The sequence below is a fragment of the Palaemon carinicauda genome, chromosome 3 (genome assembly GCF_036898095.1).
Source record: "Palaemon carinicauda isolate YSFRI2023 chromosome 3, ASM3689809v2, whole genome shotgun sequence".
Taxonomy (NCBI): Eukaryota; Metazoa; Arthropoda; class Malacostraca; order Decapoda; family Palaemonidae; genus Palaemon; species Palaemon carinicauda.
In genome coordinates, this window is record NC_090727.1 from 159,141,965 (window position 1) to 159,160,037 (window position 18,073).

Below are 18,073 nucleotides of genomic sequence, written 5' to 3' on the forward strand. Positions count from 1 at the left end.
TGGCTCCGCTCTGGCCCGCGAGAGAATGGTTCTTAGAGGTACTGCAATGGCTGGTCGACATTCCCAGGACTCTTCCTCTAGGAGTGAACCTTCTTAGTCTACCTCACGTAAAGAAGGTACACCCAATCCTCCACGCTCTTCGTCTGACTGCCTTCAGACTTTCGAAAGACTCTCAAGAGCTAGGGGCTTTTCGAAGGAGGCAGCCAGAGCGATTGCCAAAGCAAGGAGAACATCCACTCTCAGTATCTATCAGTCTCAAGGGGAAGTCTTCCGTAGCTGGTACAAGACCAATGCAGTTTCCTCAACCAGTACCACTGTAACCCAGATTGCTGACTTCCTGTTATATCTAAGGAAAGTAAGATCCCTTTCAGCTCCTACGATCAAGGGTTACAGAAGTATGTTGGCAGCGGTTTTCCGCCACAGAGGCTTGGATCTTTCCACCAACAAAGATCTACAGGACCTCCCTAGGTCTTTTGAGACCTCAAAGGAACGTCGGTTGTCCACTCCAGGCTGGAATCTAGACGTGGTCCTAAGGTTCCTTATGTCATCAAGATTTGAACCTCTCCAATCAGCCTCTTTTTAGGACCTCACATTAAAAACTCTTTTCCTCGTGTGCTTGACAACAGCTAAAAGAGTAAGTGAGATCCACGCCTTCAGCAGGATCATTGTTTTCACATCTGAAACGGCTACATGTTCCTTGCAGCTCGGTTTTTGCTAAACGAGCTTCCTTCACGTCCTTGGCCTAAGTCGTTCGAGATCCCAAGCCTGTCCAACTTGGTGGGGAATGATCTGAAGAGAGTACTTTGCCCAGTTAGAGCTCTTAGGTACTATCTAAAAAGGTCTTAACCTTTACAAGGACAATCAGAAGCCTTATAGTGTGCTATCAAGAAACCTTCTTTTCCAAGTTCTAAGAACTCAGTTTCTTACTATTCAGGCTTCTGATTAGAGAAACACATTCTCATCTGAAGGAAGAAGACCTTGCTTTGCTGAAGGTAAGGACACATGAAGTGGGAGCTGTGGCTACTTCAGTGGCCTTCAAACAGAGCCATTCTCTGCAGAGTGTTATGGATGCAACCTATTGGAGAAGCAAGTCAGTGTTCGCATCATTCTATCTCAAAGATGTCCAGTCTCTTTACGAGTACTGCTACACCCTGGGACCATTCGTAGCAACGAATGCAGTAGTAGGCGAGGGCTCAGCCACTACATTCCCATAATCCCATAACCTTTTAACCTTTCTCTTGAATACTTTTTATGGGTTGTACGGTCGGCTAAGAAGCCTTCCACATCCTTGTTGATTTGGCGGGTGGTCAATTCTTTCTTGAGAAGCGCCGAGGTTAAAGGTTGTGATGAGGTCCTTTAGTATGGGTTGCAGCCCTTTATACTTTAGCACCTTTGAGTTGATTCAGCCTCCCAAGAGGAACGCTGCGCTAAGTAAGGAAGACGAACTTAAAAAAGAGGCAGAGTAACGGTTCAATTCGACTTCCTTACCAGGTACTTATTATTTCATTGTTATTTGAGATAACTGTTATATGAAATATGGGATACTTAGCTATCCTTTAATCTTGTACACTGGTTTTCACCCACCCCCCTGGGTGTGAATCAGCTACATGATTATCGGGTAAGTTTAATATTGAAAAATGTTATTTTTATTAGTAAAATAAATTTTTGAATATACTTACCCGATAATCATGATTTAATCGACCCTCCCTTCCTCCCCATAGAGAACCAGTGGACCGAGGAATAATTGAGGAGGTGTCAACAAGAAGTACTTGAGTACCTGGCCACAGGTGGCGCTGGTAAGTACACCCCCTTCTAGTATTGTGATAGCTGGCGTATCCCTCCATAGAATTCTGTCGGGCAACGGAGTTGACAGCTACATGATTATCGGGTAAGTATATTCAAAAATTTATTTTACTAATAAAAATAACATATTATTATTTTTTTTTTTACAGACCTGCTTTTTTTATTATATAAAGTTCCTCTGCTAATCTCTCACTTCAGAATAGGTCTTGTTAGTCAGCTGTGCAAGATAAAGAACAGCCTTTATTTTATGGGTAGTCTAAGAATACAAATGTAATGAAATTAAAGTTTTTTTTTTTCTTCCTTGATTTTCAAGTTTGTTATTCTGATACTCTGTGCATTGGTAGGTTAACAGAATTTCAAGGAATATATGAGTATAATAGGCCAATGTAATGTACAGTATAGCTAATTTACTTCCTTGAAGATAGGAAATACAGTATGTATCCAGTATATACAGAATTGAAATTTTTTTATCTTCTAAGGGATCTTTGTTAAAATATCTACATTATTAATCTTTTACAGGAGGAAAGTGTGCAAAATGTAAAAAGGGCTATGGAAGAAGAGGAAAAGCTCAATAAGTTCAAGAATCTTTTCCAGAATTTAAAATTCTTCTTGGGTCGGGAAACTAACATGGAATCGCTCACCTTTGTTATCAGGTCTTTTGGTGGGAAGGTAAGTGTATTTTCATTTCTCTAATAGTCTGAAAGGGAAATGATGGCTGGATGTAGCTGACTTGTTTTCTCATATTTTAAATTCATAGATGTAGGTCTAAACACATTCAGTGCAGAAGGTCCTCAACTTTTCAAGTATTCAGGGATAAAAATAAATCCAACTGAAATCATAAACCTCAGATATATCAAAAGTTTATATACTTTAACCCTTTTACCCCCAAGCTATTTGGAACTTTCCAACCCTTAACCCCCAGGCGTTTTCTTCTCCAAGCACATTTTGCAATATAATTTTTTTTAAAATTGCTCTGACAGCCTTAATTTTTGTCATAGAGTGGTCAGGTTGGTCTCATTCTTTTGGAAAATACCTGAAGTTTCTCAAAAAATTATAAAAGATATGCAAAAAAATTTAAATAGCCGTTTTTTGCTAGGACGTACCGGTACGTCCATGGGAGTAAAGGGATGAGTTTTGTGAAACGTACCAGTACGTCCATTGGTGGTAAAAGGGTTAATAAGATAAGGGAAAACCATAATAAAACAATATGATATCATTTAATACAGTAAGTAAAACATTTACAATAACCTGATATTTATTCCATATGAAATGGGACAATTTGTTGCCTTTTGTACCAGGAAATCTCAGGCATGCGAGTCAGGTTAGGCCTACCCTAGACCAAAATTTTGACTCTCAAACAGCTTTTTTGTAAGGTGAGAACCTCCTATACTGTATATGTTACATTCCAGAAATTCCCTCCAAAGTCATTTGAAGTATCAGGTACTTCCTATACTGTATATGTTATATTCCAGATCCCCTCCAAAGTCATTTGCAGTATCTGGTAAAATTGTGGGAATAGTAATGCATGATAAAGGTGAAAAAGAGAATAAAAAATACTATGTTTATTTGCCAGTGTCTAGTACCTGAGAGGTGAAAATAAAAGCTTATCATGTTACTCAATAAGAAAAATGGCACTGTTTATATGCAGATCTTGTTTAGCCTTTTACTATAGTTTGTGCTACAGTACTATTGACACAATCTTATTTTCTATTATTTACCTCCACATCAGCAAAGAGAGAATGACTTTGAAAAACTCATAATTTACATTGTACTAAGCCCCAAGTTTCAGAATTAAAGTACAGTGAGCAGAAATTATATCAAAGTTATTTCAGGTCTGCAGGTTCACTGCATGGTACCTCATATAGGAAGGTTAAGAGAGAAGAAACTTGTTTTTAGATTTTGAATTTGAATAGAATTCTAATTCTAATAATAAAGTCAATTATTTTTATATTCACTTGTTGTTCTCTATGCGAAACAATAAATTTAGCAAATAATGTAGTAGCCTCTAGAAAAGTACCATCCAAAATCACTCTATCCCAAAGACGATAAATTATCTAATATAAGATTAGGATCTTGGTGTCCTGCAAACTTTTCTTCACTAAGAGTATAAAACCACTACCACTAAATGTAAGGTTAGATAACAGACGTGTTTCATAAATTAATGAATGCTTCCATGGAAGATAGATTTATAACAGCAGACAAAGAAGCACGAATAGACTCTCCTCTCGTCCGATAGATCAATTTATCCACATTAGGAAGAGGTTTGGAAACGGGAGTATAAGACATCATAGCAGCAGCATTAAATGCCATCTTAGAATAGGTATTGTTTGAACTTACCTGAATTGATATCTGTAATTACATTTCCAAAAGATTTTTCATAAAGACTGAAATAGGTCTTTATAGTCCAGGTCAGCTTCTTTAAAATTAACATTTACAATACTTCGCATTCCTGATCTTTTTTTTTTAAGCATCTACTCTTGAAAACTCAGGATTTCCCTTTTGTTTACTTTGCACCTGCACTAGACAAAGGAGTCTCATGGCTCTTTTAACTTTTAGAAGTACTGAAGTAGCCTCAATATTAATACCACGAGGGGAAATTCAGATGTGCTAATGCCAAGTCTACACTAGGTGGTATTAGGTCACTGGCATCCAAATCATGATGCAACCTTCTCAGCATGAGCTGAAACTTTCAAAGACTTATTTAAAATTGGTGTTTCAGTTTCCATAGGAGCCATACATTATTAATGATGGCACAAGGAGGTTACTCGTGATTGCTGACTCAGCACGTAGGATATTATTAGGATCAAGACTCCTAACGTTTTTCTGTCCAGGAGTCTGGTGTTCATACTGAGTTAACCCTAATTTGCAAAAGACGAGGGTTTTCCAGTAAAATGATCTGAAGTATAATTTCCAAAAGACGAGGGGTTCGCAGTAAAATGATCTGAAGTAATTTGAGAAGGAAGGTTTGCCATAAGGCTATCAACTCTTATTATATGCTGTGTAGCATCAAAAGCCTTACTAACTGGTACTATATACTAAAGCAAGTAGGTAAAACAAAAAATTAGCCTAGTGTTCAAATTAGGATAAGTTAGGTAGTATTGCTGCTTTTGCCCAAGGCTATGTTAGTTTTCTTAGATTACATACATGCAGCAAGCTTTAACATGGAAATATCAACATTTTTATTGAGCGCCATACTACCAACCTCCAAGAGCTTTGTAATTTCTGTAGCAGTATTATCATCATCCCCAATGTAATCTACTAGATTAGTCTTCTCTGGATTCTTCCCTAAACTAAAAGTCAAGTTTCTTCTATGTTTAGAGTCCTTAACACACAAATTCATTGTGTCATAAGCTTAACAAACATCCAATTGAGGAACTATTAAGTTAACTTTCGAAACAAGATTTCTGTCAATCACAGTGCTGCTGTTGACATGTGACACAAAGAAAATGAGGATCCTTTTCATGTACTGTAGTAACAAAGCCCTTTGACATTTAATGCTAGATGAAGACATCTCCAATTAATCTAAAGATAAATAACACTGCAGACTGTATTCATGGAAAAATACCCTCAACCAGAACAGCTACAAGAACACTGAAGTAGCATCCCTTAGATGGCTACCCAAAGCTCTGGTGAAGCTTACATCACCATATAAGCACTGTACATTATTAGAGGGCAAGAATTTTGAAGTAAAAAAGGAATGTTTCAATTACATACCAATATTTTAGCTAGATTTTAGAAAGAAGCTTGATGAACCTCGGGTGAGATTCATAGAAATAATAAGGTCTGTATTTGCCAGTGTGAAGAATATTTCCCTTAAAGCTTCAGTCTTCATTTTAAGCATTTCCCCCCTCATAAAGTTACTAAAAGAACTTCTTTACCATTTGATTTTAAAAGCTGTAAGAAAAAGAAAACATACAATTTATCTTATATTTTTGACAGAAGTGAAAATTTATTCTTCCTATCCAGGTATCATGGGATGAATCTGTTGCCGAAGGTTCTTTGTACCCAGAATCGGATGAAACCATCACTCATCAGATTGTTGATCGTCCAGATGTGGAGCGGAAATATCTCTCTAGGTAATTTTGATTACAAAAGATTTGGTGAATATAGTTTTAGTTTTAACTATCAACAAGTTTTTAAAAGAAGTCCGTGAAATATTTGTATTACAATTTTATGATTATTGAAAAATACTATAAACAGATTATGGTTACGTGGATACTATGGATAGAGAAATATACAAAAATTAATTGGGTGTTTTACTATTTGATTCATTGGAAGGCTTTTTATGTATAAATTATGCCCTAATTCTACTTACTCTCAATTATTTAGATATTATGTGCAGCCTCAGTGGGTTTATGACTGTATCAATGCTCGGATGTTCTTGCCAGTTCAAGATTATTTCCCTGGTGTAACTCTGCCTCCTCATCTGTCACCGTTTGATATTGTCACTGATCTTTATGTGCCTCCTGAGAAGGAAAAGCTTGAAGCCATGAAAAGAGGTGAAATTCCAGTTCATGCATTCCCTCAAGATCAAAGTAGTGATGAGGAATCAGATGAAGATGCAGGTGGTGATGAGAATGAGGAAGAGGTTGAGGAGGATGCAGCTGAAGAAGAGACTGTAGGTGCCCAAGAAGAAGAACCAGGTAAGTTGTATTTTTGTTGTACATTGATTATGTACAGGTCACTGAAAATGATTAGGTTTATTGAAATATCAGGTACAAAGAAAGCTGGGACAAAAAAGAAACAAATACAGTAACCTATATGTACTAGCTAATTTTGAGACTTAGAATATTAGTTGTAGAAAAATTGTGTGAAGTTTCACATTTTAAACTTTTTCATGTACTGGAAACTGCAAGCCCATTTAGAAATGTCTCTAATAGCACTGACAAATATAAATCTAGAACAGAATATTTGTAAAAATAGTTTCAGTAGGGAGTTTGTTTTTTCAATTAGATTCAAGCTAGTTATAAGTGTTTCCTTCCATTAATATCTTAACCCTTTTACCCCCAAAGGACGTACTGGTACGTTTCACAAAAACCATCCCTTTACCCCCATGGACGTACCGGTACGTCCTTGCAAAAAAATGCTATAAAATTTTTTTTTTTCATATTTTTGATAATTTTTTGAGAAAATTCAGGCATTTTCCAAGAGAATGAGACCAACCTGACCTCTCTATGACAAACATTAAGGCTTTTAGAGCAATTTGAAGAAAATATACTGCAAAATGTGCTGGGAAAAAAATAACCCCCTGGCGGTTAAGGGTTGGAAATTTCCAAATAGCCTGGGGGTAAAAGGGTTAACACTGTAGGATGAATAGTATTACTGGTAGATAGAAGTAGACGTTAGAATGGAGAGAGTGAATGATTGACAAGTTTAGGGAAATATTTATGGGATTAAGTAAAATCTCTAAATAAAGGAGAGTGGAGGCAAAATGTGGTAAGAAAGGCCCGAGAGCTATTATTTATGCTGGTTTCTTGTGAAGCATATAATATTATTTTGGAGACTGTTGATTCTCATTTCCATTTCATACATATTATTACATTATATGTATACCTGCTCCTCACATACCTTGAAACAGGATAAGATTTAATGATTATAAAAACACTTTTAACTCTAATGTAAATGCTTTTATAACCAAGACATTTTCATTTTTATTTTGTGTTTAGTTACAGCCCTGCCTTATAGTTCTTGGCATAGACTCTGTTGTATAAAAGCATTAAAAGGGGTTGGAGTAAGTTTCTTTTTTATATACAAACAGCAGGCAGATCATGAAGTAGAAGGTGATCTGGTACTATACTGCGGATAAAATACATGGTTTCGTATTTATGGACCACGTTACATCCCCCTTAGTCTAAACATTTGGTTTGATTACATAGTACTTGATTTCATGTAGGAAAGCATACTTCTTTTGTGCTTCAGCTGTATTATCAAGTGACATAGCAGTTTCCAAACTCCATAGTACATGCCAAGGAACCCAAGATAATTTTGAAGTGCTTTATTACTTATTCGTAAAAACTAGTAACTCAGGAATTAGATGATTAAATAGTTGTAACTATACAGTTGATATCTAATTTCCTTGGTTCATTATTATTCACTAAAAACTTAATTTTTTAGGGTTTTATTAGTAGTAGCTAGCAACCCCAGATCTTCATTTGAGACTTAGATAAGAAGATAGAAATCTTAAATCTTGAAATTATAATAAGAAACTCGTGATATTTTTATTAAACTTGTTTGAAGTGCTCCTGAATAGGTAAGATTAGATATAAAAGTCTTTTAGTCCGTAGAGTCCTTGATAAGAATTGAAAACCTAAGATCTTGTCTGTAGAAATTTTGATTTGGTGGCGCATTAACAGTTACACCTTTGTTTCAAGTGTAACAGTTGTGATCAAAAGTAAAAAATCTTTTGTTTGGTTCTTTTGAATTCTGTAGATCATAATTGTTCCGACGTAGATACAAACCCTCGCAAATTTATAGGGGTATACTTTCGGCGTAGCTGAAAGAACACCCCTATAAATAGCTCCAGGTTTGTATACATTAGGAAAAATACAAATTACTTACAAATTTGTTATTTCAAAGTGTTATATGCAGAGTTGCATCTTAGTGAGTTTGCCTTGGCAATAGCTTTAAAGTAGATATGTTTTCTAATTGTTATTGGTGAGTGAGTTTTTATATTCTTTATTAGTTTAGGATGACATTAAGGAGAATAACCTACGACCTCTGGTTTGAATATTGGAAATTCAGATTATTGCATTCTTGGCTAGGAAAATGTCTATATTTCATGTTTCAAATAGCTTTTTTTTTTATGAAAATAATTTATTTTATTGCTAAGGTATCCTTTTAATATATTTGTGCAAGCTCCCTTAAACAACCGTTTTCTTGACTTTTCTTCAAGTTTAGTTTTCTAACATTCAATATAGCAGTCATAAACATATTTTTGCTTCACTTTTGTTCCCCTATTTCTTTGTCTGCTTATCCCTGTATTTACAATTTTTATGTTATGATTATGCTGAAAGATGCATGAAGTGTCAGAGACGAAAACTAAATGGATAAGGTGCGTAAAATTCATCCCGAAAAATACAGACAAAAATTCATTACGGTTGCCATGTCTTATGCATGTGTGCGTATATGGTACATGCCATGTGTATTATGCATATTTGAGGGAAGAGGTTCTCCTCTGGTTAGTAAGTAATCCTGAAATATGATGATTATGTCCTTATCCACAGTGGTGAGGAATATTACCAATGAAAGCTTATACTGTACTTGAACATACAGTACCAAAGTCTGTTCAATCATTTTTTACCAAAATATAAAATGAAGCACATTTTCTCAAAGCACATGTACTTTTGTCATTGGCAGATTTTTGTCTTTCAAAATGAAAAAATAAGAAATTTTATTGCCTCTAATTTGGCAAGTCCCTTATTGAAAATCAAAAAACTTTCATATGAAAAATAGTCTTGATTGGAAGTGTCTTCTATAAATTGGTAAAATCATCTTTTAAATGCTTCTTCAAAGAAATCAATCGAAAAACAAAAGTCTGTTAAGTAACCACAAAATAATATTCTTTTAGTGGGGTCAAGTAACGCTCCTTAAATTTGATACCGTGATGTCACCCTCATCATTGAAGAGCCTATTGCTTAGGAGAAAATCAGACTTCTGGCCTTTAGAAAGTTAGCCCAAATTTTCTAAGATTCTTTGTTTCTTCACGAATACGAACCTTCTACCTTTAATAGGAGTATGCTTTCAGCGGAGCTGAATATGGCGGTTGAAACTTAAAACAAGGTGGTGGTAGTTAGCTGGAGGATGACAAGTAATCCCCACCCACCCACTACCCAGTGAGCTCCCTTTTGTTTTGAAGCACTGGATAGTTCTGACAGTACTCCCTACTTCCTCATTTGGCAGCTGTAATATTTTGTTTATTCTTCTAGGTAAATATGCTATTAAATCATCATGTGCAAGGAATATTAAGGCAGAAGAAGGGGACATGCAGTTGTTTTGCGATATTTGTAGATGTGTGACAATTTTCCGTGCAAACCAGCCAGTATCCACATTATTGTTTCTGTTGGACAGCATTCATGTTTGTTATTTTTGCCCTTGTAAAAATGTCAGAAATGTAATCCTAAGGGAGTTGGCATTCCTTAGACGTATCTGATTTGTCGGCGGAAGGAAGTTTTGCTGTAGCCGAGTGGAAAGATAAAGGACTTTTTTTTTTTCTTACCTTCAGTGTCTTCCCATTCCTGGAAAGGGGCTAAGAACATATCAGCTGGTTATTCTTCCTCTTCATACAGTTCAATCTTGAAGTTCCTCCTCCTCCTCTTTCTTATCTTGTTAGAGTCTTTGCTACAAGTTCTTGATAAAAAACAAGTAGAAAATTTCATTAAAGAAGTCTAGGAAGTCCGATTAATGCGAGTTAAATACGCATAACTCCTCTTTTTTTTCTCTGTGGGAGAAGAGAGTGGTACCAGGAACCTACCCTCTTGAAGAGAATGCCAAAAATTGTCCCATAGTAGGAAGTTTCTCCCTCTTAAGGATAAGTCTCGTATTAAAGGACAAAGATTTATATTTGTGTAGCAACAAGTCACACAATTTTAGAATAATTCCAGTGACACTTCCCTCCTCACCACCCTACAAGTTTTAGGTTTATGGTCAGAGTGGGAGTGCACTGGCTTGTCAGGTGGGTGGGATTTATCAGCCACCCTCCAGTAAACTATTGCCACATCATTATGAGTTTTAAGAGCCATATTCAGCTTTGAAGAAGGCATACTCCTAATAAAGAACTCAGGTTTGTGTACTTAGGAAAAATAAAAATTACTTTAAAAATTTGTGATTTTACATTTTAAGACAAACGTTTTGGGGATGTTAATGTAACAAAATTTCAGTTTTCATGAGAAGTGTAATGTTTCATCATGCTTTATGTTAGTCCTAAAGATAATACTTCATTTTCAATTGATTTATGTGGACTTTAGCACTCATATGTATATTTTTTTCTCTCACTGAAGAAGTAGATCCAGAGAAAAAGCAGGTTCTTGAAAAAATGGAAGTGAAACCTGGTATTCACGTCAGGCCCAAAGATACTACTTGGAAGGATGAACAAGACCATTATAGGTTATCAGTCTCAATGATCCCAAGAAAGAAGAAGAAAATATACAGAAAGTTGAAGAGACAAGAGAACAAGCAATTCTACAAATGTGAAAATCTTAGGTTGAGGAGATTAGCGATTGAGAAGGAAAAAGCTAAAAAATTGGAAAAAACAAAGGGTAGTAAGGCAAACAATGAAAAGAAACTTTTAAAGGCAAAAATGAAACAGAAAGCTCAGTAACTTTTTAAGTAATATAAGAAGATTGTTTAGCTAATTGTACACATTCAGAGAATAGGGAAGAAATTTGTAGTATCTGTTGTATGTTATTTTATCATAAATTGAAGATGCACAACTTTTTATAACCCACATTTTGATTCTGTGTTTATGGAAAACATTGGTTTTTTTTTTTTCATTAAAATCATTTAACATCAGGGAATTGGGTTTGGTATTACAGCGTTATTGATGCTGTGATAATTGGTCTGCAAGAAATTCGTTTCCGAGCATTCATAATTATAATACAGTATAATGGTTTTTTTTTCTTGTTTGTGTTCAAATGTTCTTGTGCTCAGACGTCCTAATAATCCATTCAGTAAATGGTAAATGAGAAATTTATGTATTTAGCAGTTACTATATCTCAGTTGCTTGGATCAGTATTTTTGTAAGGTGCAGCCATCTTAAGTAGCAAGAGCTTTTATCAATGTTTGTTTCACTCTTTTGATTTAGAATATGACTTCCCAGTTTTGATTATCATTTCTATGAATCTCCCCTGATGTTCTTATTGCTTTTGCAAAAGCCCGGTTTAATCAAACTATAAAATTTTAAAGACTAGAATTTTCTAATTTTTCTTTTTCTTTAAACAATACATTCCTTCCGCAAAGGAACAAAATGTTCTACCGTAAGCAGTGAGACAATATCTTCTTATTTGAGAAGGTACGGTCTTTGCAATCTTTCTGTGTCCTTATTGCTACTTACATTACACCCTTATAAAGGGCTTAAGGTAAATTTGGAAGTATCTTATCCTACTAAATTGAAAAATGACTACTTCTAAGCAGTTTTCACACCTCGACTCTCCAGCCTCACTATGAATGCAAATAATCCAGATTCAGGTTCACATTTAGTGTTTAGACTTTCTTCAACATCAGAGATGTGCTAATTGATATAAGGCAGTTCAGGTATGTAACCTCTTTTATGAGGACGATTTAGTAAACAATTACAATCCAATCATTGTGCCTTATACAATAAAGCTTTAAATTCAGGTGATTCAATTAAATGGTTATGATTTTTATTGAAATAACTATTTGGTGTAAACTTTTATCAAACTGTTCAGTAAGTAATCATTCACATATGAGATTACTTAGTTCTGAACTTTGTTATAGAATAGAAATGCTATACTTGAAGTTCATTCATACACTAGTAAACAGAAATGTCTAATGAATGACAGTTGTGGATAAAAATATACAAAGTGTTATAAGAAGGATTTACAGAGCAGTTAATATAATTTACTGATACATAATTTCTTTGAGGAGAGAAGTCTATGCTGAATGCCAGACTTGGGTTCGAATCCTGCTCATACTCTTTAGTTTCTTTGGTTGCTGCAACCTCACCATCCTTGTGAGCTAAGGATGGGGTTTTTGGGGAGCCTATAGGTCTATCTGCTGAGTCATCAGCAGCCATTGCCTGGCCCTCCTTGGTCCTAGCTTGGGTGGAGAGGGGGCTTGGGCGCTTATCATATGTATAGATGGTCAGTCTCTTAGGCATTGTCGTGCTTGGTAGGGCAATGTCACTGTCCCTTGCCCCTGCCTTTCATGAGCGGCCTTTAAACCTGTAAATGATAACGTTTATTTATTTCTCAAATAGGGTTTTGTATTTGGTATTCATTTTAAAATCAATCGATTATCAACTAGGTCAAAAGTAACATTTGTTCTACTACCCCGAACTATCCTTTTACTAGAAGATAAGTAGTTTGGTTGTTTTGTTAATTTGTGATGCCAGTGGTACACTTTATTCCATTTTTAGATCTTTATACAGTAATTTTGCTTGTTATATTTTTTGTGTTTGTATAGTAGTGAGGATGATGACTATTATAAACGACATGCCTCCACCTTTGGACAGCACAAATTCAGTCATCTTTCAATGGTCATGAGCTTCACAAGCTAATTGACAAAATTTTGTTAAAATTCATTAAATCAAGGAATTTCCCTTTTATTGTAATTCTGGTCATTCACGCACTACTGCCAAACCAAAAACCCCAAGGTCAATCTAATATTGCAATAGCATTTTCATTGGGTAAGGTGTCTGAAAGTAGGCTGCATTCTAAAGTTTCAAAAGCCTCGTATGGAACCTCAAAATCATTACATACTTTAGTTCCTTCTGCTACTAAACCCATGCAGTCCATTATTCTAGTCTATCTATAAGTCAGCTAGATTGTGGGGCAGAAGACTTGGCAAGACAGTTTATCGAATTCGTCTAGACCAGGTTTCTAACCTTGACCTTCTTGCATTGCGTGTACTGAAATTTATCCCTCTTTCCTTTAGTTGTGCCCCACTTCCAACAGTGTGGGAATTAGCAATATGAACATCATTGGGAGATTCACAGAAATAGATAGAATTTTGATAGTAAAATTTCTTATTTCTATACTTGCCTGATGCTCGTATACATCTCCATGCTCCTCCCCACTGACTTATGGTGTCAAGATATGGTATAATGTGGCCACTTCACAACTCGAAGCTATTTTTCCCAAGGCCAACAACCCAGACTTCATACCACTTGTATTTTTTAAGTGCATGTTTTGTTTGAAGTAAAATTGATGATTGAAGTGGACTCCTAGATGAGCAATATGAACATCAGATGAGTATGGAATTAGGAAATTTTATTACAACTTTAAATTTTTAAACTGCACTTGCAATGTTTTTGGTCTCTGTTATTAGACAGCATCACTGAGTGAAGGTTTTCGATGGAAAAGTGTAAAATTGGTAAAGTATACGACCAATCTATCACTAACTACATTCTATGCGACTGATAGATAGCAGCAGTCTTTTTTCATCTTATTCAACAATCAGGAATGGGTTGAAGTCTGAGCTGATGCCAGCAAATTTGGTCAGGTCATTGGCAGTTACCAAGGATAGAAGAATGGTGCTGTCCTTTAGTTTGGTCAGTGCATCCATGATGACGAGACCCTAGCAGTTAAGGATATCTCAGACCTCGTCTCTATGAATATAGAGAACCTACGATTTTCAGATCCTCATGTTCCCACTAGTATTGAAAGCGAAAAGTTGTCTGTGACAGTTACCAGTATGCCGAAGGTAATGTCAACAGTATTAAGTAGACAAACCCAGTGGGTAGGACAGTTTAATTTTCTTTACATTATACAGCAGAGGATGCCTCCCCTTTTAGGACAACACCACAGAGGAAGCGATATTTGCCTTTTCAGCCCAAGGAATAAAAACAGCTTTTGACATTGTATTCTGTAAGGGAGTTTAGGCAGAGATAATGAAACTAGCATTGACTGTTATACTGATGGACTAGTCTGTATATTTTGAAAAGTTTTACTGTATATTATAATGGGACCATGAGTAGTTGACTTTTATCATCTGAAGACAAGTTCCCACTATTATTGTAGCTAGTAAATATCAGAAAATACCTTGTATCCAATGATCCAAGCTTTAGGCATTGAGATGAGTTCTATGATCATAAGTATTCAGTTGAGGAGTTGCTGTGTGGATCACATAGTTTCTGTAGTACTCACATTGTGATACAAGAGGTTGGTTATGAACCTCAGCCTGCATCTGAATTGCGTAAGGATAAGCAGCTGTAAATGCAATTGCTGAACAAAAATGAGTTGTGCTGAGCAAACAAGTAATTCATTGTTCTTCAAACATCTTTTTATAGTGTTTGGAATCCTTTATCCACTTCTCATTGTCTGTACATACATTGTTGTCCATTACCCACAATAACTGTCCTCCCCTTTTTTTTATTAGTGTTGATGGATTTTGTAGTTGTTAGGTGGTCTTAAATGCTTCATGGGTTTTCAAGTACAATAGAATGTATTCAATCGTATTAAAATTTAGGTAAATACAGTATACAGTACAATATAGGCTGATGTGATAGGTACATTATAATTTTTTTTAATGAAATATTCATGAGAAAAGCAGTTATATCAAGATTTATTCAGGTTGGTCATAACAAAATGCAACCCAGGTCCAGCTTTACCAGAAAATGTTGTTCTTGGTCTGACTGTCCATGAATTCCTGGTAATAGTTGGTAGTTGTTCATTAAGTATTGTACATGCTAAAAATGGACAATACTGGGATGTTGTTTTAGCTAATGATTAAAGGTTGGCAACAACTTAATGCTTTTCTAGCCTATCATCATATACAAATTGATTTTGGGACCAAAAAATGTCTGAAGCTGGGAATTCACAATCTTATGGAAGACTGGTGGGATCAAGGCCAATATAGAAGAGGTCAGGCGGTGAGGAGATTTACAGTGACTCACCTCTCTCAGCGGGCCTCAAATCACCCCCATGCGGTCAAAACAAACCACGACCTTGTCTTAAAAGGAAAAAAAAAACTTCCCTCTGAGAATCCTTAAGAAATAAACAAATTCATTCCAAGACTACCACAACATGCACTGCAGGGGGCCACACCCATGCCTTATCTTGGGCAGTTGTGACCTACAAAATTCCCACGGCCACTTGACAGGTGACACCGGGCCTCTTCTGGGCAGATGAGGCCCGCTAATTTGCCTCGGGCATTTCTCTCCGCCCGACCTCTTCTATATTGGCCTTAGGTGGGATCAATACAGTATTTGGCATCTGGTGGCTGTCTAAAAATCAAGATTACCAATTGGAAAGTAATAAATTGTGTGGATAATTGATAAAGGCTAGATCTTTGAAAATTTTACCATGCCAAGTTAAAGGGTTAAACAGAATAGAAGACAACTTCTGTAAGGTGACCAAAATTGAACCAGCTTTGGCAGTTAAAGGTTGAAAATAGATAGAGAACTTGTAGTTTGAGAATTTTACACATTAGGATTGCTAAGAATTTTATGAAATTGATTTGAACATTTTCTCATGGAACAAATGAAGATTTGGGATTAGTGGTTAGGAATAATGCTACGTGGTGTGGCAAGGGTTAGACCCGTGAAAATGTATGACCCAGCAGAGATAACAATTGGTGTTAAGACAATATGAGCATAAGTACTGTGCAAGCAGTGTGGAGCTATTGTTACTGATAATTCAGCTTCTGGACCACAATCTCAACTTGCTCTTGGATGGTTGGTTGTCAGTTTACAAAAAGATCATGGATAGACAAAGATCTGCAGCCAGTAAAAATGCGAGTACTAATTGCTGTTGGCATTTTAACAACCACCTTTAAGCAGGTGACCTGAAATCTAAGCCAAATTCACAGTAGCCGACTTGTATTTGGAGTGGATAATATTTCCTTCTACCGAAATATTGCCAAATTAGAATTCAGAGCATTAACAATAATAACTGACTCTGCCTAGGGTTATTTAGTTTCTTGAACTGGAATACCGGTGTTGCAGTATTTTGAGTAGCTGATGTCTGTCGCCCAACAGCCATACTCAGGTTGAGTATTCTTATGGTTGAATTGAGGCCTATCCACACGAGCGGGCCTGATCACTGTGTTCCAGGGTTGGCCGGGAATGTCCACTCAGGTGAGTAATTGGAGAGGTGGGTGTGCCCGAGGATGCCATCAGTGTGTTCAGTGCTGTACGATAAACATGGTGCCTAGCGCAAAGAAGATATTGTGTAGCGTGATAATTGATTTGTGTGATGACAAAGAAGAGAATATGCAAAGAATGGCAGGGTAAAAGAAATGTATATGTTGATGTACGGCTTCCAGGGTCAAAACTCAAGTCATCAGGCACCCCAATGGTGATTTCGCTTCAAGACCCATCGGGCAATTTGACGATTGCCCATGAGAGAGGAGATCCACCAATCGGACTTGGTCGTGTGGACAGGCCTTTAGTCTTAATATCAATCAGAAATATATTTCAGCATTGAAGACCATTCTTTGATACTGTATTTGAAATAATATTGTGTTGGCCTACTAATGATTAGTCTTTTATGGATGGGTATTCTTAGAAATTTTTGTTTAGATTTCTTTCTTGAGAGTACAGTCCCAGAGGTGTTAATAGTCATCATTTTTCTTAAGACTGCAGCAGACTTGTAAATAAACCCGAACGTAAATCTTTTTTCAAGAAATTTGTCTTCAATATTTGCACTTGATGTTTCATTCAAAAAGGTTGGTTAAAGATTGGATGTTATTTTTGCTGTTATCCGTGTTGATTTTTTATTCTTAGATAATTATAATAATGCATTTCAATGGAAAAGTGGTTATAGTATAACTATTGCAAGCTTGTGTTAAAAGATGGAGTCCCTAAGGTTTTAAAAGTACTGTATGTTTATGTCGTAATTGCACAGTCTGCGTAGCATTTAGCCTGATCCTCTGAAGCAATGAACTGTTATATTCCAAATATCAACGAGTAGGCCTATGGCACATTTCCTTTATTGTGGGCGACTGTAATGTATTAGAAACCAGTGCTTCTTTTTTCTCAATCCATTTATCAGTGGTATTAGCAAATCCCCACGAATTTTTTTTTTTTTTTTTTTTTTTTTTTTTTTTTTTTTTTTTTTTTTTGTGAATGGTCTTCCATCTTCAGCAACAACACATAATAAGGTACTCAATCTACAGGGGTGGGTAGTATGAGTTTTTTCTGCTTCAGTAAAGAAAGCAGTTTATGGCAGGGGACATATGTCTTCCAAGTATCAATCTATGATAATGGTGGTGTCCAATAGCATTAGCATATTTTCTTTTGAGGTCTATTATTCAAAATCATGACTTGTAATGGTAACTTGGGGACAAAGGTTAATTAAGCATTCTAATATGAGAAGTTTCCCACTAATCTAGTTTCCTAAAACGTTAAACCAGAACCACAAGGAAGTGGAGTACAGTAGTAAATGATAACCATACATCCTTTCCAGTTTATTCTATGCTTTGAAAATCCTGTAGGGAGTTATGTATTGAATTACGCATGTGCTTTATCATTTTTTCAATGATAGTGGAAAGATTTTTTACTATTATCATTACAAGTTCATAAAAGAATGTAGTTAAAATTGTTTGAACTTTTTTTCTGTTTCCTCATTATGTAAACATATTAAACAGTACCCTC

The 18,073-nt window shown here is 35.9% G+C and overlaps 1 protein-coding gene across 1 annotated transcript in view; it reads left to right on the plus strand.

The window, feature by feature from the left end:
• LOC137638726 (pescadillo) overlaps positions 1-11,231 on the plus strand; it is a 61,970-nt gene extending 50,739 nt beyond the window's left edge. The window contains exons 7-10 of the mRNA XM_068371053.1: positions 2,323-2,472; positions 5,770-5,879; positions 6,133-6,446; positions 10,800-11,231. Coding sequence (XP_068227154.1) covers positions 2,323-2,472; positions 5,770-5,879; positions 6,133-6,446; positions 10,800-11,119 — 894 coding nt within the window. The 3' untranslated portion in view covers positions 11,120-11,231. The remainder of the gene's footprint in view (positions 1-2,322; positions 2,473-5,769; positions 5,880-6,132; positions 6,447-10,799) is intronic.
• The last annotated feature ends 6,842 nt before the right edge of the window (positions 11,232-18,073 follow it).